The sequence below is a fragment of the Rhinopithecus bieti genome, unplaced genomic scaffold (genome assembly GCF_001698545.2).
Source record: "Rhinopithecus bieti isolate Rb0 unplaced genomic scaffold, ASM169854v2 scaffold_32081, whole genome shotgun sequence".
In the NCBI taxonomy this organism is placed as follows: domain Eukaryota; kingdom Metazoa; phylum Chordata; class Mammalia; order Primates; family Cercopithecidae; genus Rhinopithecus; species Rhinopithecus bieti.
This window is the reverse complement of record NW_016814436.1, coordinates 4,385,336-4,411,972: the sequence shown is the minus strand read 5'-3', so window position 1 is coordinate 4,411,972 and position 26,637 is coordinate 4,385,336. Positions and strand designations below refer to the sequence as shown.

The 26,637-nt window shown below is 47.8% G+C and overlaps 1 protein-coding gene across 10 annotated transcripts in view; it reads left to right on the top strand.

The window, feature by feature from the left end:
• Window positions 1–26,637, top strand: part of TBC1D22A (TBC1 domain family member 22A) — a 417,209-nt gene that overhangs the window by 217,006 nt on the left and 173,566 nt on the right. For 8 of the 10 annotated variants that reach the window (XR_001881226.1, XM_017850750.1, XM_017850749.1 and 5 more), the window contains exon 10: window positions 23,192–23,267. Coding sequence is in view for 9 of the 10 variants with exons in the window: in XM_017850750.1 (XP_017706239.1) it covers window positions 23,192–23,267 (76 nt within the window). In the remaining variant the exon portion in view is untranslated. Of the gene's footprint in view, window positions 1–635; window positions 1,676–23,191; window positions 23,268–26,637 lie in introns of those variants that run through there. The other 2 variants (XM_017850757.1, XM_017850758.1) reach the window with 2 other exon arrangements.

Genomic DNA, 26,637 nt, shown 5'->3' with positions numbered 1-26,637 from the left:
CCGGGTTGACGAAGTGTGAGACACAGTGTATGTGCCCCTCATTCTGGGCACGGTCACCGTGTCCTGCTGAGGGCCCAGCAGGAAGGCAAGGTGCCAAGTCTGATCCCCTGCTGCCTGCAGACTGTAGCCACCGCCACCAAATGGGGCACAGACTCACGGTGGCTGCGTGTGTGTGGCTAGCTGTGCTAAGAGGGATCCCCCTTAAAGGGCCTCAGATCGGGGGCCGCAGCTCCTGGTCTCTGACACCAGGCCGTGAGCCCTCGTCCTGAAGTATTGGTGGCCAGGGCTCCACGTGCATGGGGCACTGCAGCCGTGCCTGCTCCCAGAGAGCAACACGAGCTGGTGGGAGTCCCCTGCACCGCAGTGGGGACTCTCTGGGTCCCTGCAGAGACTAACTAGGGTTAGTGGCTGAGATTTTTGTAGAAAAGCCACAGGTCTCCCAGTGACAGGGCCGATCCTATGGAATGGTGTAGGGGCAGAATTCCACACAGTGCCTGGGAAGGGCCTTGTTGGTCGGCAAGTCAGGAATGAGGACTGGAGCCAGCTGATACTACGGAGGAATGACTGAGGGGATGGACAGGCCCTGGAGGGGTGTGGGCGTCTTAGTGTATCTGAGGCTGGCACATCCTTTCTAGACACCCGCTTCCTGTGAGGTGCTGTGCTCCACACCCGGGAATAGTGGCCAGTAAGGGTGAGTCCTGCTCCGGAAGCTCACTGGGGGTGGAGGGTAGACGGGTAAGTACGTATGGCATGAAGGGACATGAGGCACTCGACCCCAAAGACCCAAAGGTGGGAAATAGTAGATTTCGGGGGACAGTGAATTTTGCTGACAGAGCAGGCAGGACTTGTCAGGCAGAGGAAGGTCAAAGCCCAGAGCACAGTTTGGGTCCATAATCGTTTTCTGAGGAATGAAATGCCGAGGTCATCACAGGTGTTCGCATGTAGATGGCTCTCTGCTGAGAGCTGGGCCCTCTGCTGAGAGCTGGGCCCTCCTGGGAGGTTCTGCATGTTCTGCCAGCATCCTTGTTATCCCAGCTCAAAGGGGACCCTCATCTGAGAGAGACGGAGACGGGGTTGTCACTTGTCATCTGCATTGCCTAGCAGGGCTTGACTTTTCCTGAGCCATTGCGGTAAAGGTTGTTCCTGATACCCCTAAGTGAAGAGGTCTCAGCTCATCTACTTGATTCGAAATCGTCAGAATATGGCTTTTATAGCCTGTGGTCTAAGGTTTAGACTCCAGGTTTAGTTTGAATATATTAGCTAAAAGGTTCTGTTAAGGAAAGATGTGTGGTTTTTGCTGTTACTTTTCGTAATGTAGGAATGAAAAGGAGAAAGTAGAAGCCTATCGTGCGGTTGGAGAATGGAAACCTCGTATCTGTTGGCTGGTCCAGACTCCTCATGACTGACTTTGTTCCTTGTAAAGAAAAATGTGCCCACTAGAGACATATTTTGGCCCAAGCACCAATTAATCATTTCCCCTCCTTTGCTAATATTTTCATACATTTTATTCTTTCTCCTAGACCTTTCGGCTTTTGCCCTCTTAGAAAAGGATTGAATCATAATGTAAAACTTTATAAATTTCAAATGTCACTTCTCTGATGGTGAGTGATGGGACTTGTGCCATTTAAATACAAGATTATCTGGCCTCTATTTGTAAATAAAATCTGCTGTACAATGAAATCGATGCTGGCTTTTCATTTTTCACCTGAGATTTGTAGCCTGATGTAATGGTTTATTGGCAGGGCCGATGAGTGTAAGGGATCCTGCTTTCCTGGCGCGTGTGTTTATAGCACATCGCCGTCCCATGGCAGCCGTTTATCTTTCTCTCACCTGCCACGACGGACTCCACGTGGTCCTCCCGGGAGCAAGAGTTGAGGGATGTCAGTGCCCACCATCCAGGGGACTTGGCAGCTCAGCTGTGATTCCCGTAGATAAGGCCGCTCGAGCAGAGCTCCTCCTGGGGACTGTTCAGTGTTTACAAGCACTGCCGCTGTTTTAAGTTCAGAGAAGTATGAGGCTATGTACTCACTTAAAACCAAGGCAACATGCGGACTGGCGTGTTCGCTCCTGGAGGACCTGGCCGCTTCTGCCTCTTGGCTCCTTTCCCTACTCTTGGTCTTACTATCTGCATTTCATTCTTCCTGGAACTGCTAGAACCATTTTCCTTAAGCACCCTTTTCATCATGTCATCACCCTGATTGAACCCCTCGGGGAAACTCTCTCTTGGTTTTCTGAAGTGCGCACTCTCAGCCTGGCCTCCGCCAGTCATTCCCAGTGCTCTTTCATGGGTGTGTTTATTCATCAGCTCTGTGGCAGCCGTCCACGCCATTGCTGCAGAGGCTTTAGTGGAGCCGCTGAACGGGAACCGTGTGCCAGGGGCTCTTCCTCACCAGGAAGAGGATCTTAAAGGGCCTCTTAGCCCCACAGTTTCTGTGATTGATGGGTAGTCACCATGGGAATGAATGTGAGGAACTAACAGTGTCTCCACCGTGACGGTGCTTCTTGGCGTGGGCATTCCCAGGACAGGTTGGAGCTCGGTTACACCCAGCACACAAGGCTGAGACCAAGAGAGATGAGGCCCATTGCCCAGGTGACATGGCTTGTGTTAAAACCCACGTTGGCTTCTCTATGACCTTTCCTGGCTGAAAAACATAGAAGTGAGTTCCATTTGCAGGGGAAGTTCTAGAGGGCAGAAACCACATTTTTTTTTTTTTAAACCTTTGGATGTCCTGAATAGTCATAACTATGTTTTTGACTCACCTTGGAGCCTCAATTTGAGATTCCGTATTCTACTTTTTTTCAGTAATTCATCAACTTTGTCATTTTGGCCAGAATGTGTGAAGCACCTGCCCTCTACAGGTGCTCAGATAGGCGGAAGACTTTGGGGTGTGAGTCAGTATCACCCCTCTGTCCCCAAGAAGCTCAGAGCCTGGTGGGATGGAGCAGGGGTAGAGGACAGCTGATGACGGCGAGGGACAGAGTGCTGGGAGAGGAGGCTTTTAGCCCCCAGACAGACGGCAAACTAGGAAAAAGAACAAACCACTCTTCTCCCGACAAATGCCTGGAAACGTTAGGTGATTGGTCTGTTCTTGCACTGCTTAAGGAAGTACCGGAGACTGGGTAATTTAGAGAGAAAGAGGTTTAATTGGCTCACAGTTCCACAAGCTGTACAGGAATCATAGCTGAGGAGGCTTCAGGAAACCTTCAATCGTGGCAGAAGGTGAAGGGGAAGCCGGTGCATCTTACATGGCGGGAGCAGGAGGGAGGGGTTGGGTTAGGTGCCACACACTTTTAAACAACCAGGTCTCCTGATGCAGCGCTAGCAGAGATGGTGCTAACCCATTAGAAACTGCCCCCCCTCCCCACCATGATGCAGTCAACTCCAGCCAGGCCCCGCCTCCAGCATGGGGAATTACAACTGAACATGAGATTTGGGTGGGGACACATATTCCAAACCATATCAGCGGTATTAAACAAAGATTGTTTAACACGCATTGTGGGTCTCCTTAAGAGCAGCAGCGAGGTCCTCCAGGAGTGAACAGCGCTGACTCCACTGGCTGACGCTAGTGAACTGGAGGGAATTGTCAGACCACCTCATGGCTAGGAGTGCAGGCTTTCCTGCCCTGGCAAGGTGCAATCATGGAAGCCAGTTCTGCGCAGGGAGATCAGGTGCTGCCCAGAGGAGGGACATGACCTCTGCCGTGGACACGCCCAGGCCTGTGTGCCTTGGACTCTGCATACCAAACATTATTGAAGAGTTTGAAGAGCTTTTGTTTGTGTGGGGTTAATTCTCTTGATAACTGCCATATTAGAAATTCAAATAGAGAAAATTAAAAATACTTAGTAATATATTTAAAACAACAATGAAAACCCATTACATATTATTATAAGTAATACTTTTATGGTAAATTACATTTTCAAAATAAAATGTTTAGTGAGAAGAAAGGCATTGTTTTACATTTTCGCAAATCTCCTTAATGTCTAACTTCATAGAAGAAGAATTCTCATATCTACTTCTGTGTTCAATTTGTTGTGGTAGTTTTTGTTTTGGCTGAAGAATGTGAAGAAAATCCAGCATTACCTAGATACATAGTTGGAAAAGGAAGTGTCTTTTTTTTTTTTTTTTTTTGAGATGAAGTCTCACTTTGTCGCCCAGGCTTGAGGGCAGTGGTGCAGTCTCAGCTCACTATAACCTCTGCCTCCCAGGTTCAAGCCATTCTCCTGCCTCAGCCTCCTGAGTAGCTGGAATTACAGGCACACACCACCACACCCGGGTAATTTTTGTATTTTTGTTAGAGACGGGGTTTCACCATCTTGGCCAGACTGGTCTCAAACTCCTGACCTCAAGTGATCCGCCTGCCTCAGCCTCCCAAAGTGTTGGGATTACAGGTGTGAGCCACCACGCGTGGCCAGGAAGTGTTTCAATAGCCTTTTCAGGTAATTTTGGATTCTTTTTTCATTAATACTATACTATTATTCAACAAATGGTAGTTTCTTAAAAAAGGTTAATAAGGTTAGTTGCAATATGAAATCTGAAACCTGATCAGTGAATGTTTTATACTCGGTTACATTAAAGTTGATGGCCTGTCTTATACTTCGATAGGATCTTTTACCCATATATTGGCTCTGTAGCATCATTCATTGGCGATTTGGAAAATATTGGCTGACTGAGGTGTGCAGATCTTTTAAATGTTGATACATTTCATCGTATGATCAAATTTGTTAGTATTATAAGTGGGATTTAGATCCACCATCTCATAAGAAACAGCTGTCAGGCCCAGGGTGGCAGACAAAAGTCTTCCAAAATTCAGATTTTAATTTAAAACCTCAGATATTATCATTGGCAACAAACGCAGTTCCTTGTTTCTTTTGAAGTGACAGGCCGACTTCATTCATTTTTGAGGAAATATCTTCCAGAGACCCATGTTTGAAGAACTGGTTTGTCTGCTAGTCCTTCTTTCATGTAAACATGATGTTTCTTGAAGAAAGTGTTCAGTTCGGCTCACAACTGAAGCCCGCGCACCGGGTGCTCTCCTTGACAAAGCCTCTGTTTCTGGATTTGCCCCTCGGGCTTTCCGTGTTCTTCCCGCCTGTTGTTCAGGGCCAAGGCTGAACACAGTATTAATAGTAAGATGAGTGACCTTTCCCGCTGCATCCAGGGCATCCTTAAGTGAAACAGCCTTTCGTTTTCACACCGTGAGCATGTGCTATTGGGAACACAGTGACGGTGACTGTGGTGAGGGCACTGCCCTGCCTGCTGCCAGCATGCCCGCAGTTTTACCCGCCGCTGCCTGTGTACTACCAGCACAAATGTCAGCACCGTGAGGAAGGTGAATCATGCCTTCGTGTTACTATGACAGCAGTTTCAATGTAACAGACCCCTTGAAAGGTCTGGTGACCCCCAGCAGTTGGCTGGCTACCCTCTGAGAACTTCTGCCCTGGAGGGATGATCTCCTGCCACAGGCCTGTGGCGTTCCCATGGGAAGAGGCGTCTGCAGATGACCTTACAGCAGACGAAGTACAAACCAAGTGGAGAAGGAGTGCGCCAGGAATAAATGTTAGCGATTACTCTCGTTAGGAGGATTTGTACCCAGAGACCTGAGACACTAGAACAGCGATTTGAAAGGAACCAGACAATGTGTAACTTTGAAACATTAAGGAGAAAGAAACAGTTTTAAAATAAAGACTCTGAAGAAAGAACTCACAGATTTTTTTTTTTTTTTGAGACAGAGTCTCGCTGTTGCCCAGGCTAGAGTGCAGTGGCGCGATCTCGGTTCACTGCAACCTCCACCTCCCGGGTTCAAGCAATTCTCCTGCCTCAGCCTCCTGAGTAGCTGGGACTACAGGCATGCACCACCATGCCTGGCTGATTTTTGTATTTTTAGTAGAGACGGGGTTTCACCATGTCGGCCAGGATGGTCTCAATCCCTTGACCTTATGATTTGCCTGCCTCAGCCTCCAAAAGTGCTGGGATTACAGGTTTGAGCCACCGCGCCCGGCCAGAAGTTACAGATTTTAAAAGGAACCAAAGAGAACTTCTAGCAATCAAAATCAGAGTCCCTGAAATTTAAAACTCATTAGACAAAAGAGAAGAGAGAGTTAGAATTGAATGTAGTGCTGAGAAAATTACTGATTGGGCAACACAGAGAGATACTGAAAATACACAGCAGATTAAGATGTGAAAGATATTTAAAGAATTTAAAAAATAGAACTAGAAAGAGAAAATGTACTGGAGGAAAGTCAGTATTTCTAAAGCTATGGCTGGGATTTTTTCAGCATTGATGAGATGTTATCACTAATAAATAAATCTCCAGAAAGATGAGTTGAAAGAAATTACCTATAGAGACATGAGAGTGAAGCCACTGAATAAGAAAGAGAAGAGAAAGTCTCATAGGAAAGAAGAAAGGCCAGAAAAAAAGGAGAATAATGTGTCTCATGTTCTGAAGAAAAATAGCTGTCCAGTCAGATTAGATTTAAAAACAGACTCCAGCCATTTGCCGCTTGCAAGACACCTAAACCACAAGAAGACGAGTAGAAAGGATGTGCAACAGAAGAATTTTAACCAAAGTAATAGTTATGTAGCTCTGTAGCCCATATGTAGCTGTGTAATATCCATGGAGGTATTAAATGAGATAGATTTTTAAGGCAAAAAACTTTCCTAGAGACAAAGAGTATCACTGTCAGTGGATACGTTTACCAGGGAAGAGTTAATCTTGAATGCATGACCTTAACCCCATATTTCTGCACATGTACGTAAGTATGATGGGAGGGGGTGGTGGTTGTCAAAGCCAGACACGGTCCTGAGTGCTTCATTGTGATATTAGTTCATTTTTCCCTCACAACAACCCATAAGGCACTTCCCATTTTGTGGCTAGTTGCAGCATTGGGATTTAGACCCACACAGTCCAGCACCAGCCTTCCTGTCTCTCAGTAATGAGCAGGTGATATGGTTAGGCTTTGTGCCCCCACCCAAATCTCACCTTGAATTGTAATCCCCATTATCCCCCACGTGTCAAGGGAGAGACCAGGTGGAGCTGATTGGATCATGGGGTGGTCTCCCCCATGCTGTTCTCGCGATAGTGAGTGAGTTCTCATGAGATCTGAGGTTTTATACGAGGTTCTTCCCCCACTTTGCTCGGTACTTCTCCTTCCTGCTGCCCTGCAAAGAAGGTGCCTCTTCCTCTTTGTCTTCCACCATGATTCTACGTTTCCTGAGGCCTCCCCAGCCATGCTGAACTGTGAGTCAATTAAACCTCTTTTATTTATGAGTTGCCCAGTCTCGGGCAGTTCTTTATAGCAGTATGAAAACGGACTAATACCATAGATCGAGCAGGTAAGAATTAGCAAGATCTGGGAGGACGCACACTGCACAGTTTGGCCAAATGGACATACCTAGACCCCCATATCCAGCACACAGAGAATATTCATTCTTTTCCAGCCTGTGCAGAACATCTGTAAGAACGGCAATGCCAGCAGTTACCAGGGAGCCAGGTAGACCAAGGTCTGGGTGGGGGATTAGCAGATTTAGAAGAGCATTCTAGACTAAATTGAGACTCCATGGTGTGGGATCACTCAGAGTGCTTAGGGAGTAGGAGTGTGGGTTGGAGCTTGAGGCTGGGAAGCTGGGTTGATGTTTGACAACTCTGGAAAGTGTCCTTGTGGCCCTCCCCAGATACTTGGGCCTCATCACTCATCTCTGGTGGATTGATGCCCTTCCTGCTAGGTGTCGAAGAGACAGTCTTTTTCTTTTCTTTTCTTTGAGATGGAGTCTTGCTCTGTCACCAGGCTGGAGTGCAGTGGCATGATCTTGGCTCACTGCAACCTCTGCCTCCCGGGTTCAAGCAATTCTCCTGCCTCAGCCTGTCGGGTAGCTGGGACTACAGGCACACGCCACTACGCCCGGCTAATTTTTATATTTTTAGTAGAGATGGGGTTTCACCATGTTGGCCAGGATGGTCTTGATCTCTTGACCTTGTGATCCACCTTCCTCAACCTCCCAAAGTGCTGGGATTACAGATATGAGCCAATGCGCCCAGCCAAGAGACAGTCTTTTTACTCAGGGGCATTTGGTGTTGGGTGAAAAGGCAAAGCAGCTACATTTCCAAATGTGTTGGTCTTAGGAGAGATGCTCTGTCCAGCAAGTAATGCCTGGAAACCCACTGCTGACCTGCCGGTCATGTGAACAACGAATCGAGGTCATTTGCACTGCCCTGAGGGACGTCTAAGCTTGCAGAGGGATGTGGGCTGTATTTGGATGAAGGAGGGGAGTTTCACCTAGGACCCAAACAGGAGCCTAAACTAGGTGGTGGCGGGACAGGCATTGGTGGGCAGGTGCAAGAACACCGAGGCCAGCTGTAGACCTTGTTGGCCATGCGGAGCAAGTGCCCAGTGTGGAGTGGTAGCAGCAGTGGGGTGCCTTACTGCCTCATTAGGGCTGCTTAGAAATGTCTGGGGTGCTTTTCGGTGGTTACCATCACTGGGAGATGCCGCTGCATGGACAGTTCCACCTGGGAAGAACCTTTGTGGCACCACAGTAAGAAGCGTTGTGTAGGAATGCTGCACTTGCAGTCATTGGATCTGGGCCCAACATTTTCCACCTGCGTAACCCTGTTACTGACTCAAGTTGGATGGTTTCATCTTGAGAGTGAATGAGGTTGTGAGAAAAGTCCTGTATTTTGTGGTGCAATAGGTGTCTTGGATCTGGCACGGCAGACCATCTGGTCAAGTTTCCACAGTGCAGGAGGGTGCCGAGGCTGGCTTGTGGGCAAACGGGTGTGAGGTAGGGCAGGGGTGGGTTGCCCTCAAAGTGGAGTGCGGCAGTGATGACCTTGAACCTCCCATTTAAGTCTCATGAGGACTAATCCTCAATGTTGAGGACAGAATTTCTGTGCTGTCTTCCTCAGTTGTGTGGTAGCTTTGATTGTAAGTACTTTAAAAAAATTCAGATAAGTTTAATTTGGAGAAATAATTTCTTTTCATTCTTGTCTTTATTTTTCACTTTCTTTCCCGGCTGGGCTTTCTGCCCATTTGCCTGAGTTTCACTCTGTGTGTGTCTTGTTCTCTGGGTGATGTGAGGTGGGTGGGTGTGCACAGGTTGACCGTGTGTGGGTTTCCGGGGCTCTGGCTTTCCTGTAGTGACCTGGGGTGTGAGGTTGGAGGGAGGGTCCTTTGTGGCTCCCCCAACCAGCTGGCAGAGTAGCTGGTGCCAGAATGAGAAGACCAGGTTTTGTTTGTTTGTTTGTTTTCTTCTTCTCTACCAAGTACACTCTGAGGGTTCCAGTCACTTAATTAAAAAAAATAATTTGGTGGGCTGTTTCTTTCAGTGGTTTCATGGATGTGTCCTTTTAATGCTATTTGGTATTAGTAGCTATGTTTTGGGGATGATTTTTAGTGTAGATCACAGAAATACACCTGGGCCGATTCCAGCTGATGGAATCCTTCTTTAAGAAGGATTTGCTTTAACACAGCATGTTGGCTTCGGGGCCTCAAGATAACTGGCTTTGAGTGTGCGCTTTCTGGGCAGTGGAAGCTGCTGAACGAGTGCTGTTTCAGCCCCTCCCTCTCCCTGGGGGTTTAAACTGGGTATCCGGTGAGAAGTTCTGGGCTGGGCACGGTGGCTCACGCCTGTAATCTCAGCACTTTGGGAGGCCGAGGCGGGTGGATCATTTGAGGTCAGGAGTTTGAGACCAGCCTGGCCAACGTGGTAAAACCCTGTCTTTTTTAAAAATACAAACATTAGCCAGGCGTGGTGGCACGCACCTGTAATCCCATCTACTCGGGAGGCTGAGGCAGGAGAATTGCTTGAACCCAGGAGACAGAGGTTGCAGTGAGCCGAGATTGAGCCACTGCCCTCCAGCTGGGGTGACAGAGCCAGGACTCCGTTCTCAAAAAAAAAAAAAAAAAAATATTTATATATATATATATATATGTTCAGGCTGGATGAGGCCCTCTCAGGCTTTTAGGAGATTATTCTTGCACTTCTGCCAGTCTTCATTTCACTGACAGCACTCGCCCCGAGGTTGTCGGTTCGCTATGACTTCTTGAATTACAGCTTCCATATTTGCCTACCCTGAAGTCATACTATTACCCTTAGATTCATTACTTAACAGGACGGTTTCTTTGAGTAGAAAAGAACCGTTGCCTTTTATAATTAGTCATTTACATTTCCTTTCCTTGGGGAAGAATTATTGAATTCTAAGAACTGGTCGGTGACATGGAAGTGATAGGAATATTGGGGAAAGTGACTAAATTATCTTGGAACTTGTCAGAGAAAAGGCCAGAAACGCAGTGGCATTGTGACTCATTTAGAGAAAGGCCAGGAAACGGCAGGCCCGTGACTCGGGCTGCCAGCAGGTGTTACCCTTCAGGTAGGGCTGGTTTGAGTTGACCATTGATGTTAACACCAGGGAGGAGACAGGGTAGTTAGTTGGGGGAAGCCCTATCCTGCACACCACACTGGGGAGACGTGCGGCTTCTTACAGTGCTTGTTCACAGAGGGGGCCGGCCAAAGGCAGTTGAAGACAGCTCAGGAGCCTCCGCCATGAGCTCACGCAGCTGGAACTTGGAATGGACTAAGCCCCGGGGATGTCATTATCTGAAAGAGAGGAACAAAGGAAGGACTGGTCTGATGCCCAGGAAGGTGGCAGAGAGAAAGTGCACTCCAATTGAGCTCTGATTTGGCATTTGTTGTATACGTCAAGAAGCAGAGTCTTCACCTGGACAGGGCATTGGAGCGCGTAGTGGAGGCCTGGGGTAGGAGAATGTATGCATGGAGCGCCGAGTCCGTTTAGATGTGTCAAATCCACACCTGCCCCAGATGCCAGCTCAACTGTGCCCCTGTGGGGAAGAATCTTAGGTAGGTGATTTCAGAGTCCCAGTCAATAAAATTGAGGACTCCTGCCAAGATTTTAGAAAGGTTTATTAAACAGATAAGAATGTGTTAGTTACTGGGCTGTGGCAGAAGGTTCATTAAGAATGAACCATTGAGCAGCAAGCAATTTAAAAATGACAATTAAAAAATTCAATTTACAATAGCATTGAAAACCGTAAGAATCCACGTGGTTGCCTGAATGAATAGTAGATTCCTTTTGATTACTAAGTAGTATTCCACCGCGTGAATCTATCACAGTTTATCCGTCCTCCTGTTGGTGGCAGCCGAGGCTGTTTCTGGTCTTGGGCTCTTGTGAATAACATTTCTGTGAACATTCATGTCCACATCTTCTTCTAGACGCCTGTTAAGTTCTGGCCGTACCACGTCAGAATGCGATTTCTCCAACACTGCATCCCCGCAGGCAGGGGCTTCATTTGCTCCAATTCCGATAGCAGTCCTTTGTCAAGATAGATCTTTTGAGCGTGCTTTTGAGTCCTGTGATTTGTCAGCTCATTTCATTAACGACACCTTCTATGAGCCAACGGTTTCAACTTCGATAAAATCAATTTATCATGTTTTTTTCTTTTGTCGTAATAGTTTTCTGTGTCACGCCTACCTCCACATTGCCAAGATTTCTACCCATGTTATGATTGTTAATTTTAGTTTTTAGTTTTAGGTCTACAACCTAGCTTGACTTAATTTCTGTATATGGTGTAAGGAAGATGGCAGGGTTCATTTTTTTCCTCTACAAATATCCTGGTGAACACAATGCCATTTATTGAAAACAGTTTTGTCCTATTTCACTTTTGCTGAAAATTAGATGATTGTATAGGTGTGTGTCTGTTTCTGGACACCCTGTTTTGTCCCATTGACCTACGAATGGATTTTAATCCGGTTCACACTGTCTTCATTACTGCAGATTTTCATGGTGTTGGGTAAGACCATCCTCTTTGTTCTTTTTAAAAATTATCTTAAGTAATTTTGGTCCTTGGCATTTTTATATAAAGTTTGTTATTTGCCATTTCCTACCAAAAAAAGAGCCTATTGAGATTTTGAATGAGAATATGTGGAATTTGTGTGTCAGTTTCTCTCATATTGACAATATTAACAAAAATTGAGTCTTCTTATCTGTGAGCATAGTATATTTCTTAATTTATTTAGGTATTCTTTAATTTATTCTCACAAACATTTTGCAGTTTTTGGTGTAGGATATTGCTCATACTTTGTTAAATTTATTTCTGAATATTTTGTTTTTTTCTGATGTTACTTCAAATGGTATAGCTTTGTTGGTATTTTTTATTTTTGGATTTTTTACTATTGATTTGTAGTAAATCAATTTGGGATTGATATACTAGGGGTATATACAAATACAGTTGATTTTTGCAAATGGACAGTTTCCCAGGTGCTGCTGCCTAACAGATGACTCCCACACCCCCTGACTGGAAGCAGCCGTGCCTTTGTGCTCTCGGGTTCTGTGGGTCAGGATCTCCGTCAGGGCCTGGTGTGGATGGCTTATTTGTGCACCATGATGTCTGGAATCTCGGGTGAGGGCTGGAAGCATCTAGACTCCCGTTCATTGAAGAGCCTGGCGCCCTGGGCCTGCGTGCCTCTAAGAGTTGGACTTTGGGTTGGATCGCCCACCCTTGACCTCTCCACGCTCTGATTGTCCTCGTGGCATGGTGACCTTGGGATAGTCAGACCTGTCGCTGGATGGTTCAAGGTTTCCGGTGAGACTCTGTCCGCAAACAAGGTGGAAGCCTCAGAAATCACACACCGTATTCAGAAGTCATGCCCCCTGTACGCTTTTGGTGGAAGCAGTCACAAGCCTGTTCTAATTCAAAGAGGGAGAAATTAGCTTCCGTCTCTCGATGCCGGAGTGGCATGGTCCCCTCCTGAAAGAGCATGTGGGACAGGAGACAGCGTGGCCACTTTTGGAAAATACCCTACTTGTTTCTCGTAATCTTGCTAGAGTCAATTATTATTGCTAGAAGCTTGTTAGTAGATGCCTTAGGATTTTCTGTACACAATGATGTCATCAGCAAATAAAGAGACTCTTCTTTCTTTGCAAGACAAATGGTTTTTGTAGGTATACCTTGGAGATAATGCACGTTTGATTCCAAACCACCACAATAAAGCACCTATCATCATAAAACTAGCCACACAAGTTTTTTGCTTTCTCAATGCATGTAAAAGTTATATTATACTTTAATTTATTAACATACAATAGCATTGTGTCTAAAAAGTGTACATACCTGAATTCAAAACTACTTTATTGCAAAAAAATGCAAATGATCATCTGAGCTTTCAGCAAGTTGTAATCTTTTTCTCGGTGGGGGGGTCTTTTCTCGTATTGACAGCTGCAGACTGATCAGGGTGGTGGTTGCTGAAGTTGGGGTGGCTGTGGCAATTTGTTAAATTAAGACAACAATTTGAAGTTTGCCATGTCGACGGAGCCTTCTTTTCCTGAAAGAGTTCTCTGTAGCTTGCCGAGCTATTTGATGGCATTTGATCCACAGTAGGACTTCTTTCAAAACCCCAGTCAGTTCTCTCAAACCCTGCCACTGCTTTATCAGCTAGGCTTGTGGAGTGTTCTAAATCCTTTGTTGTCATTTCAACAATGTTCACAGCATCTTCATCAGGAATAGCTTCCGTCTCAAGAAATGGAAGTCCAGTCTTGGAGTCCAGTCATTCTGGAAAACAAACAAACAAACAAACAAAACAAAACACCGCTTTTTTTCATCATTCATAAGAAGCATGTTCTCATCCATTCAAATTTGACTGTGAGATTGCAGTACTTCAGGCACATTTTCAGACTCTATTTCTAATTCTGTTCTCTTTCTGTTTCCACCATATGTGTAGTTACTTCCTCCAGTGAAGTATTGAACCCCTCAAAGTCATCCACGAATGTTAGAATCAACTTTGAACTTCCTGTTAATGTTGGTATTTTGACCTCTTCCCATGAATCACGAATGTTCTTAATGGCATCTAGAAAAGCAGGTCCTTTCCACAAGGTTTTCAATGGACTTTGCCCAGTTCATCAGAGGAATCACTGTCTATGGCAGCTATAGCCTTATCAAGTATATTTCTCAAATAATGAGTTGAAAGTTGAATTACTCCTTGATCCATGATCTGCAGAATGAATATTGCATCAGCAGGCACGAACACAACTTTCATCTTCCTGCACGTCTCCATCAGAGCTCTTGCGGGACCAGGTGCATTGTCCGTGAGCGGGAATATTTTGAACAAAATCTTTCTGAGCAGTAGGTCTCAACGGTGGGCTTAAAATACTTGGTAAACCCTGCTGTAAACACATGTGCTGTCATCCAGGCTTTGTTGTTCCATGTATAGAGCATGCTTCTTAAGGGTCCTAGGAGTTTCAGAATGGTAAATGAGCATTGGCTTCAACTTGAAGTCACCAGCTGCTTTAGTCCCTAACAAGAGAGTCAGCTAGTCCTTTGAAGCTTTCAAGTGAGGCACTGACTCCTCCTCTGTAGCAATGAAAGCCATAGATGGCATCTTCTTCCAGGGAAATCTGTTGTTTAGAGTAGCCACCTTCATCAGTTATCTTGGCTAGATCTTCTGGTGAATGTGTTATAGCTTCTCCCTCGGCACCTGCTGCCTCACTGTGCACTTTTATGCGATGGAGACAGCTTCTTTCCTTAAACCTTATGAACCGACCTCTGCTAGCTTCCACTCTTTCTTCTGTAACTTCCTCACTTCTCTCAGCCTCCATAGAATTCAAGAGAGTTAGGGTCTTGCTCTGGACTAGGCTTTGGCTTAGGAGAATGTTGTAGCTGTTTCGATCTTCTATCCAGACCACTGAAACTTTGTCCACATCAGCAAGAAGCCGGTTTTGCCTTCTTAACATTTGTGTGTTCACTGGAGTAGCACTTTTAATTTCCTTCAAGAACTTTTCCTTTGCATTTCACAACCTGGCTGCTTGGCAAAAAAAAAAAGAAAAGAAAAAAAAAAAAGCCTTACCTTTTGGCTTGTCTCAGCTTTTTGCATGCCTTCCTCACCAAGCGTAATCTTTCTGGCTTTTGATTTAAAGTGAGAAAACGTCCGACTCTTTCTCTACTTGAACACTTTATTTAACCCATTATAGGGTTTTTACTTGGCCTAATATCAATACTGTTGTGTCTCAGAAAGTAGGAAGGTCTGAGGAGAGGGAGAGACATGGGGAACTCCTGGTCAGCGGGGCAGTTGGAACACACTCAAAACATGTATTGATTAAGTTTGCTGTCTTACATGGTGTGGTTTGTGGTGCCCCAAAACAATTACGATAGTAACATCAAAGATCACTCATCACAGATCCCCATAAAAGATGTAATGATAATGAAAAAGCTTGAAATATTAAGAGAATTGCCAAAATGTGACACAGAGTCACTATATATATATATGTGTGTGTGTGTATATATGTGTGTGTATATAGCTATATATATATTTTTTGAGACAGGGTCTCACTCTGTCACCCGGGCTGAAGTGCAGTGGTGTGATCTCAGCTCACTGCAACCTCTGTCTCCCAGGCTTAAGTGATTCTCCCACCTCAGTCTTCTGAGTAGCTGGAACTAGAGGTGCCACCAACCTGGCTAATTTTTATATTTTTGGGTAGAGATGGGGTTTCGCCATGTTTCCCAGGCTGGTCTTGAACTCCTGGGCTCAAGCAATCTGCCCACGTTGGCCTCCCAAAGTGCTGGGATTACAGGCGTGCACCACTGTGCCCGGCCACGGAATGTATGTTCTATTTAAAATGTACTCTTATAGATAGTTTATTCTTGGAGTTTGCTTTCTTAACTTTTTAGTGTATGTTTAGACTATATATATATGTATATATTCATCTGATCTGTCCAACCTAATTATTTATATGGTTGGGGTTTAGGTTGCCATTTTCCTATTTATTTTCTATTTGTTTCATCTTTTCTTATTTGTTCTTTTTTCCCTGCCTTCTTTGGATGAATTGAGTATTTTTTTAAATTAATGGAGTTTGGCTTTTTAGAGCAGTGTCAGCTTTGCAGAAAAATCGAGGAGGAGGTTAGAGAGGCCCCATGCGCTCCTCAGCGTCCTCCTTCAGCCCCGGCCTCCCTGCAATTAGCATCTCACGTCAGTGACTTTAGTGCGGCATATGTGTTACAATTGAGAAGTCAATATCGATACGTTATTGTCAGCTCAAGTCCATAGTTTACACCAGAGTTGGCTTTTTGTGTTGTAGGTTCCGTGGGTTTTGAAAGGTGTGCAGTGACATGAGTCCACCAAGAAAGTGTCGTACAGTGTCATCCCCTGCCCTGAACGCCCTCGTGCCCCACCTGTTCATCCGCTTCCACCCAACCCCTGGGCTTTTTACTGTCTCCATAGTTTCGCCTTTGCCAGAATGTGACTTGGTTGAAATCCCTCAGTTGGAGCCTTTCCAGCCTGACTGCTTGTGCTGCGGTTGCTTCTCTTCTCGTTGGCTTACTGGCTGTCCCCCTCCCGCATCAGCGTTCGTGACGGCTCTGCTCCTGGCAGTGTGCATCTGGGAGTGACCGTGGATGGCCGCCTCCTGCTGGTGCGCCACTTTACTCTGCTGCTTGGTCTGTGTCTGAAGACAAGTGACAGCCGTGTTTCTGGTGGTTTACAGAGGCACTGGTTCCTCTGGCCTGGCTGGGTTGGGACCCTTCAGCCTTAAACCACCGTTTCATGGCTGACATGTCATGGAAGGTGCAGAATTGTGGGGAGGTTGGGTTTGCATTTTGTATGGATCTTGTCTTAGGTTCTTTTAGACACAATAACTCAATACCCCCTGTGCCTTTGCAATGGAGCCCTTCCTCTCTCCATTTCACGGATGGGAATGCAGGAGATCAGAGAAGTGAACCTGGCAGGTAGGAAAGCAGGGGCTTAAACAAGCCTCCGTCGAATCTGACACCTCTGTGCTCTGAGGGCACTGTCTGAGAGCTGCTGCAGAGCCCCGTCATTGGCCCTGCCCTTCCCTCCTCTTTGCAGAGACTGCAGTGAAGTCGTCGAGGGGATCAGTTTAGCCAGTGCCTCTCAGCTGGGAGGGACAGCGAATGTGATAGAAGGCACAATCAAGATTCAGAACGGGTTCGGCTGCCTGCATTGCCAGCCAGGAACCAATCAAATGAATGAGCTAACAGGACTAAATGGCAAGTCCTACGTTCAGGTGCATGAGCCGATCAGTCGGCTCAGCAGAAGGCAGTGTGGACAGTTGGGGTTGACTTTGTCTTCCTGGGAAGCGCGTGTGGTCACTGCCTGGATAACGGCAGTTGCCTCATGAATGATACCCCTGCATCCTCTTTGGCCTCATTCCATTGTTTCTGCATCATCTTTCTGTGATGCAAATCTCTTACCTGCGGTGGCCTCCATTTGCATTTCATCCTGCATTTGAGAGCATTGCCTGGGCCTCACCGCTGACTCGGACATGGCCTTCCAGCCTCGGAATGGTCTCCTCCTACCTCAGGCGCAGCCTCCTCACTGGCCCTCCGCTGCCCTGGCCTCTATTTCATTTTCTGGGATGTGACGCTGCTCCCTCGGGCTGACGGGGCTCTGCTCGCCATGGTGCCTGAACTCTCTCTCTCATCTCTGCTCAGGCCTGACACCCTCCAGGTGGTTTTCCAGGCCCAGCCCTGGTTCTGTGCTGTGATGGTGTGGCCACCCAGGTCCTCGTTAGCAGTAAATGTGCACTTGCCTGGCGTGTGGTGAACATTGGCTCAGCTGCCAGACTGTCATCCCTGTGAACAGAAGGGCCCTGTCTACCTGTCTGCTTTTCCCCATCTGTGTCAAGGGACCCCAAGATCATCCCATGGAGCCACACTTGTGGCTGTGATTCCTCACAGTGCAAGGATGCAGAGGAGACTCCATCAGGGGGTAAAGTCCAGAGGAAGTAGGGCGAGCTTCCAAGCCCTCTCCTGGCGGAGTCACACAGGACACACTGGATCACTCCAGCATGGGGCTGGGGCAACCTGTCCGAAACATTGTCTACTGGGGAAGCACATTAGAGACTCAGCACCGAGAATGTTAGTGGGGACTGGGCATGCGGACACTCTGCTTGGCATGTGCCCAAATGCAGCCTGCCAGGAGGAGAGCAGGTGCCCAGGGTGAACGACACTGGAATCATCCAGATCCACTGAATCATCCAGATCATTCAGGGAATGGTGGGAACTCTCCCAAAACCCACATTCTAGGCACCAGCCAGGGAGCGGCCTTGCAAGCAGGACTCTCCGGGGATGGCATTCCCAGGCCTGCGTGTTTGACTCCTTCGCACACATCGATACTCAGGACTTGATTTTCTGGCACGTGGGAGGCTTTCAGTGTTTGTTGAACAGATGAAAGAACTAGTATCTGATGTGGTTCTGCCTTCTGCTGGACTCTGGTGCCTTAACTGCTTTAATGTATTAACGACTGACAGTAGAGTGCAGCTGTGACAGGAGGCTTCCTAGCTCTGTCCTTGCATGGTCAGAGCCCAGCTTCTGTGTTCAGGGCTGGTGGCCGGGGCCCCTGAGCGGACATGGAAGGGAGTCTTTTAAGAGTTGAAGGAATCTGAAGTCTCTCAGGCCATTGCTTGCAGAAGACACTTCCTGAGCTGTTTCGGAGGCAGGTCAAGGCCTGTGTGCGGAAGGCACATTTGGTTTCAGGGTGGGGAAGACACTATGTTACAGTGAGATTAGCCTGGAAAGAGAAGGCTGGACTTTGTGGGGAGTTGGATCCTGGTCCAGGTGGAAGAGCCCTTTGTCAGAGAGGCGGGAGGAGTCTGACTTCTCCGTGAGCTGGCAGGTTTGCCTCCTGGTACTTCCAGCTGAGCTGATAGGAATTTATATTTCAACTCTTCTCTAAAATGCTCCCTGAGAAAATTTTATTCTACTTTTCTTCCGAAAAGCGCAGAAAGTGTTATTTGTTATTGGGAGGAGTGTGATGTTGTAATGGCAGCAGGTGTAAGGCAAGCTGAGAGTATTTTAAAAAATTTATATTCACAGACTTTACCTTCTGTGAAACATTTCGCAAAAGGCCATCGTCTTCAGCCCTTCCTTTCTTCCCTCTGACTCATACGTTTTGTAAATTATATCCCTTTTCAAGGACACAAGATCTCAATTGGAAAGGATATGCATGTTTACTTTTTATGAAGGGAATAATGTTAATATTATTACTAATGACATTTTTATAAGCGTAGAGTATTTTTGCTTACAAGATCCTGTTTTGCTGCCCAGGTACATGTTCACTAGCACAGGTGATCTGGGGGCCAGGTGTGGGAGGTGGGGTGCTGGGCTGGGGTATCCTGAAGGCAAATCTGGTTTCTGGGCCTTAAGCAGACAGAGCCCGTGATCTGTCCAGGGGCCTTGGTGGAGCCTGCGGGCAGCAGGCTGCTGGGAGGGCCTGGGCAGTCAGTGCCTCCCCGGGACAGGCTGCTGCGAGGGCCATGGGTGGTCTTTGTCACTCCTTTCCTCAGCCACCCGGCTCTGGATTCCTTGGCCACGGTGTCTGCCTCCTTAGAGTGCCCTCGGAGGCTTCCTGGCCACTGAGCGGGGCCTTCTGCAGCCTGGGCTCACCTCCAGAGCCAGGAGGGCCCAGACCGACCCCCCTGCCCGTGCTTTAGCCTTGGTGCCTCACCCTCCGGAGGTGGGGCCGGGCGTCCGTGCTGCAGTCTTCTGAAGGCTGGTCTTCTCTGCCCCTAGTCTGAAGCCAGAATGCCAAGGCCGTAGCTGTCAGTCTTTGCAGGTCTTCCAAAATGCAAACCTTTTCTCTTTCAAAATGCAGACCTTTACTTTATGGGCTCTCAGTGCCATTCTTTTTTATTGTTTGGATTTCTGAGAACCCGTCTTCCCTACCTGGGTTTTGAACAAATTGAGAAATAAAGTTGTGGCAGATGGAGGCCAAAGAATAACTTTTATTTCTGCTCAACGAGAGCCTGAGATCCTGTCTTAGTGGGAGAGCCACTGAGTTGGCTGACCGACCCCAGGACCCATGAGGCTCGCCCACCCCATCAGAGCCGGCACTGCGGGCCGGGCCCTGCCCGCCTGCTGTGGAACCTCTGAGAAGTGCGAGGGACTGAACCCACCTTCGCGTCTCCCCGTTTTAGCCTCCGTGGAGCGAGCGTTTCTGGGAATAGAGCCAGTACAGGAGAGGCAGCAGCTGCGCTCCTTCCGCCTGGACGCTGACTCCAGGTCTGTCTGTTATTCACATAACCATCAGGGCCCTGGACGGCCAGGGGCGTGGCCTCCCTTGGAGTGGGAGAGATCTCAGTCCCTCTGGACAGACCACTGGGGTGGTTAGAATGTGCTCCCCATGGCTCCGGAATTTGTCGGAATAGGACATTAATGATGTAATCCTAAGGCCTCTCTGTACTGGAGGCGGCCACACACTCTGTGGTTTGCTTCTCACCCTTAATTCTGTGCGGCTGTATTGTTCAGCCGGGCTCGTCGGGATTCCTCCACGACATGACGCAAACTTGCAACACACAGTATACCCTAAATTTTAACATAAATCTGCTTCTGTTATCCAATCTCTGGGGAGAAATTCAGTCTTAAAGGGGGTGGGGAGAAATTCAGTCTTAAAGGGTAACCACTGCAAGTTCAGGTCCAACGATGATGACAGTCAAAGGAATTCAAGTCTGGAGCCAAAATTTCTTACTCCTGTTAAATTTCAAATATATGAAAGCTCACAATTTGTCCTTCACTTGCTGCTGCGGCTCCATCTCAGCTGGACAGGTGCCTGGGTCTCACTGACACCGTCGCAGCTCCTTCAGGGCCTGAAAGTCCTGCCTATTAAACGCCGTAGTTTGGACAGCCAAATTCAGGAGGCCTCCAAGCTTATCCCTGAATCGGCCCACGACATATATGAAACAAATCATCCCCAGGCCCCGGAGCAGTCGCTCCAGAGATCCTCTCTCCGGAGCCCATCCTTCCTGCCACCCAGGGTCACTGGAGGGCCTTGGCGTCATTCTAAGTGAAGGTGGCAAACGGAGTTTTCGCAGTTCTGCCCTCAAAGAGGTGTGACAGTTTGGAATCCAGAGCCTGTCACTTGAAATCCACCTGGGAGAAATCCCTCAGCAAGCGGGCAGGTCTGACTTGGCTCATTTTCCATTTCTGGGGAAAGAAAAATCCTCAGTGCCTTGTAGGCATTTTTTGTGTTCTGTGCCACAGCGGCTGCCGTGCCTGTTCTTGTTAGGAGATGTCATGTGTGCTCTGGGGGTGTGCCCGGATGTGTGTGCGCGCACTTGTGTGTGTGTGTGTGTGAGAGAGAGAGAGAGAGAGAGAGAGAGAGAGAAACGTAGCGAGTGCTGTGGCTGCGTGTGTTCGCATTCGACTTTCCAGACTTGGGAATGCTGCTGGCCCGAAAGCAGTCGCTCAGCTCCACGTTTGTCTTACCTGGGGTCCCCTCCTGGGTTCTGGAGCTGGAGGTTCTGTGAGTGCTGTTTCCACGTCACTGGGGCCTCCCGAGGGGCTGACACTCTTGCTGTGTGCCCCGTCACCCTTCTTCCACGTGCAGATCCTGTGCACTCCATGGCTGCATCCCCTCACAGCACAGGGAGGTCTGCCTGGTTGACCACCTCCAGGAACGTTGTTCTCGAACTATTTTCCAGTCCTGAGCCTATGGAAAAGGAGTGTCAGTATCCAGTCCAGATCAGTCCCTCCACTTTCCTCCTGGGCTCTGAATGTTGGGTGCCATGTGGACAGCTGCCCATGTAGACCTGCCCCCCTGCCACGCAAAGCCAGCACCTCCCTCCTGCCAGATGGTGCCTGCAGACCCCTGCCCTCTTGGGCGCACAGGCAGCAGATCATCCCCCACTGTCGGAAAGGCTGCCCTGACACTGCCTGCTGCAAGCCAGTACCTGCCTGGTGGCCTGAGCCCGCTTGGTGAGCTGCAGTTGCCTGTGCCCAACACCTCCTGTTCGGACCAAGACTGCATTACCTGTGCCCTTACTGAGGTCAGTGGCCTGCCTGGCTTCCCCTAGCTGAGGCTCCTGGGGCCATCCCCAGTATCACTCCCTGAGGGCAGAGCTGCCACAGGCAGTCATCTTCCAGTACTGGCTGGGCCAGAGGCCCTGTGTGCTCACTAAAGAGTTAGAAGCCTAGGCTGGAACCCACAAGAGCCCCAGGCACAGCACCCGTCGTTTCACTGCCTTCTGATTCTCCTTTCTCCACAGGTTCATGGATTAGCAACCTTAGTTACACCTGCAACCCTGGTTCCCCATGCAATGTAAGGCGACACATCCGCAGGTTCCAGCGATTGGAACCTGGACATCTTTGGGGCTGGTTATTATTCTGCCTTCCACATTCACTGCTGTTGGGTACAGATTAAGTCTGTTAACCACGAGTCTGGTTGAAACCCTCTTTCTGAAAATGCCCCCGGGCACTGGCTGAGGCCCAGAGGGCAGCCTGCATAGGGAATGCCCTTTTCTTGTTGATGGGAGCTGCCTCTTTGTGTTCCTGCTGTGGGATGAGGCAGTGTGACCAGTCTTCTCTGGCCTCACCTCCCAGTGTCGTGTGTGTGCTGTCTTAGGTGGTGACACAGGAGTAATAGACCTGTCACTGCCCGGTACCTGCTGTGTCTTGAAATCTCTTCCGCATTCCACTTACTTATTTCCTTGAGACCTCAGATAGTCCTGGAAGGCAGTGTTATTACTCTCATGTTATTGGTAATGAAACGGAAGCCCAGAGGGGTTGTGTTACTTGCCAGGGTCACACAGCTCCTGAGTCCTAGAGCTGGAGCCCCATCCCTGGGCTGTTTGTCTGGAAACTGCCCAGGCCTCCTTCCCTTTGATGCTATGCAGACCTTCCTCTGTTAGTATCTGAACTTAACCTGAGTTCACCCAACTATATCTCCGAGAGTAAAGCCACATGTCCACTGTTTTCAGCATCATGTCATCAGTACTTGGATTGTGGCCACGATGATGGTGCTGTCAGCGCCGGGCACATTTGCCATTGGCTTCCAGCAGGGCTGAGTGCTCGGGGTCCAGGTGGCCAGCGAGGTGGTCAGTTCCCAAAGACTGTTCTGGTCAATGAGCTATGCACTTGGATGCCTGGTTTTCAATTTAGATATAAGTGTCTCACATTTACAAATAGAAATGTACCATTCCATGTTCCCTGAGATGTGCGTGCTCATCACCTGACATTGGGAAGTACTGGACTTTCTCTTCTCAAAATAGCACTCCGCGGCACCGCGAGGGGGCTGTGCTATGCAGTGTGCGTCCACTTATTTGTTTCTCAAGATAAAATCTGCTTGTGAATTCATCCTATTATAAAGCTGCTCACGTTATCCCAGCTGCCTTTTTCCCTTTTGGAAAGTGTGTTTTATTTTATATGCACATGATTCACATTATTATTTTTTCCTTAGGACAACTACACCTTTGCCCAACCTGGAATTCAAATGAAAGTGAAAATGTTAGAAGAACTCGTGAGCCGGATTGATGGTAAGCCAGCTTCCTGTGCAGCCCCTCTCTGTGGGAAGGGGGAGGTGGCCCCCAGCCCTCGGTGGGACAGGGTGCTGTCCTCATCCGCTGGTGGCATCCTGGCCTGCTCAGGATCCTTCATGGGCATCCTTCTGAGATAGCTGCTGGCGCGTGAGCTGCTCTTATTTCTTCTTCATAAGGCGATATCATCAGAATTCAGTACATTCGCTTTGCAGGAGAGTAGTGAGTGTGCACTCGAAGCAGGCAGCGCTCACTCCTTATTAAGCTTGGTGATTGTCATAATCTAGGTGACGGATGGTTGTTTATGGTGGTCCTTCGGTACTCTGTTCCCTGGCTCTGTACATCATTTTTCTATCAAGGATGCTAGAATAATTCTCCATGGAATCTAACTAATTACTGAGTCTGGAAATAACATCTTTAATATTACAGAAAAATGACAGTGTGTGCTCAGGCAGTTTTAGATTATGCTTTCATGTTTAAGTGGGGCTTTGAAATACTTTTTACCTTCATCTTTAAAATAATTCCCCCGCGATGTGCTGACTGTCATATTACAATAGCAGAGTTTAATTAAATGGAAGTTGAGAGGTAATGCTTGCCCGTTCCAGGCATATTCTCCCGATAGTTTGTTAAATTAATGAACAGAGCATTAAGCAAGTGATGCCAAGCAGAACCAGGCATGTATTTGTGATACCAGCTGGTCAGTGATGAGGTATGGAAAAGAGACATGCTCTTTCACAAAGAATTCTATGTGCGCTTGGCAAATGATTTCACACAACATGGAGAGACATTGCACTTTGCTGGAAACTTAGCCCTGGCCACGTGCCTTGCAGGGTCCTGCCCGCTCAGGGTTGCAGGTCACTGCTCCGTTTCCCCTCCCTGCGCCTTTAGCACGGAAGACCATAACAGCCGTCTTCACGGGGAAGGCGCTCAGTTTGGGAAACTGCTGAGTGATATTCTAAAGTGGACTCCTACAAATTACAAGCTCCATTTTGTTCCTTGATTGAATCTGATTTTTAACTCTGTGTCTAATGGTTACTACCTAATTTCCATATTAGGAAGTTGTATGCAGCTCTTCTGATAATACTTTCAGTATTACATTTAGCTGCTTTTCAGTCTATCATCTGTTAAAAATACTGTTTTTGCCTCCGTCAGTGCGTTCCTGTGCGCTCATCGCATGCTGCACCCTGAGGTCTTGTTTGGGTACGGTTGGATTCTTCTCTCTGCCAGCACTTTCACAAGCGTTCCCCAGCCCCATTGAGCTCTTTGAAATATGATTTGCAGTAGATGTGAATTACACCTTCTTAGCAGGTTCTTCCTTTTCCACTTGTGTCCCTTGGAAGGCATATTTCGTGTTTTCTTGGAGGTTAGAAACTTGTGGTTAGTGCTCGTTTGTTCCGGTGCTGCAGTTTGGGAAATACTTGAATTGATTTTCTCTGGTGCTGTGGTTTAGAAAGAAACACATTGAGGATTTGCTGGATGATTGTTCAAAAGAGCAGCAACAGTAACCAAAGGAACCCCAACGAAATCTGTACTTTTTAGTAAATCGTGTTTTTATTTTCAGCGCAGCCTCTGAGTAGGCCATTTTCATATGGCAATTTTTGTTTAAAGGATCGGTGCTTCACAACAGACAAAGATGTGTGTTGCTGTAAAGAGGTTAAACCGTGTAACTTGTTCCTATTCTTCTAATGAAACCTTAAGGAATTTCTATCATGGCCTCAAAATAAGAATACCCAGGCTGCTAAAGCAGTAAATAGAATTTCTCGCGTTTGAGCTCTCAGACTGGTGGGCGCCATCATCCCTGAGCAAGCTTGGGAGAAGCATCTGCAGGCCTTGACCATGTGAAGCTCCCCTCCCCGGTTTCATCACTTGCCTCCTAGAGGAAGGATTTGTGGGTTGGAAGTTTTGCAGGGATTGTAAAGATTTTATTAAGGGCAGAGGATATTCTAGGAAGAAAAAATTGCTTAAAAAAGACAAGCCTGTCAGGCCGGGCCACGGTGGCTTAACGCCTGTAATCTCAGCACTTTGGGAGGCCGAGATGGGCGGATCATGAGGTCAGGAGATCGAGACCATCCTGGTTAACACAGTGAAACCCCATCTCTGGTGTGAACCCGGGAGGCGGAGCTTGCAGTGAGCCGAGATCGCGCCCCTGCACTCCAGCCTGGGCAACAGAGTGAGACTCCGTCTCAAAAACAAACAAACAAAGAAAAACAAAATGCCTCTCCTCATTTCTGCGTTTTAGGAGAAGGACAGCATTTATTTCAGAAAATTTTGATAATTCGGTGAAGGAAAACGTCTTCATGGACTCGTTGAGAATGGAGAGGTTTTGAGGACATTGCCCAGATGGGAACAGTTCAGAAAAGAGCTGAATTGCTCTGCAAAGTCAAGTGGAATTTCAGCAGTGGTGGCGTGAGGATAAGGGCTCATCAGGAGCCAGCAGAGAGCTGGAGGAGGGGGAGGTCTTGGGGATGGAGGGAAGCCTGGTGAGGGGTGAGAGGGCAGATCGGAAGAGGGCCGCATCACTCTTGTTTTCTTGCGGTAAGGAGTTGTGAAAGAATCCCTCAGAAGCACTTCTGAGTAGTTTCTTCCTGTCTTGAGAAGTGCTGTGACCCTTCTCTGTCATCCCTAAGCCTTTAGAAAAAGTCTGCCGCGGAGACACAAAGGTGCTGAGAATGAAGAGAGAGGGCTGTGTCTGTAATGGAAGCCGCGTGGAAAGGAGGATGGGCAGCAGCCTTCGAGGGTGTGTGCTGGGCGGGAAGTAAAGCCAGAGGCAAGCTCGTGGATGCGAAACTCCCCGGGAATCCCCTGTCTCCTTCGGGACAGACACTGTATGAGTTCCCAGAGTCAGAGAGGGTGACTGGAGCCGCTGAATTTGGAATGAAAGTAAAAGGTGAGAGTAGGAGGAACATGCATTTTCTTTCTTTCTTTCTTTTCTTTTCTTTTATTTTTTTGAGACAGTCTTGCTCTGTCGCCCAGGCTGGAGTGCAGTAGCACAATCTCGGCTCACTGCAAGCTCCGCCTCCCGGGTTCACACCATTCTCCTGCCTCAGCCTCCCAAGTAGCTGGGACTACAGGCGCCCGCCACCACGTGTGGCGAATTTTTTGGTATTTTTAGTAGAGATGGGGTTTAACTGTTCACCGGATGGTCTTGATCTCCTGACCTCGTGATCTGCCTGCCTCGGCCTCCCAAAGTGCTGGGATTACAGGCGTGAGAGCCACTGCGCCTGGCCGGAACATGCATTTTCAGTTGTGGCAGGCTAGATAATTTCAACCACGTTTCTCACTGGATAAGAGTGTTTTTGTTTGTTTGTTTGTTTGTTTGTTCGTTTTTTGCCAACAAACAAAGCAAAAAGAAAGAGGCCGGGCGTGGTGG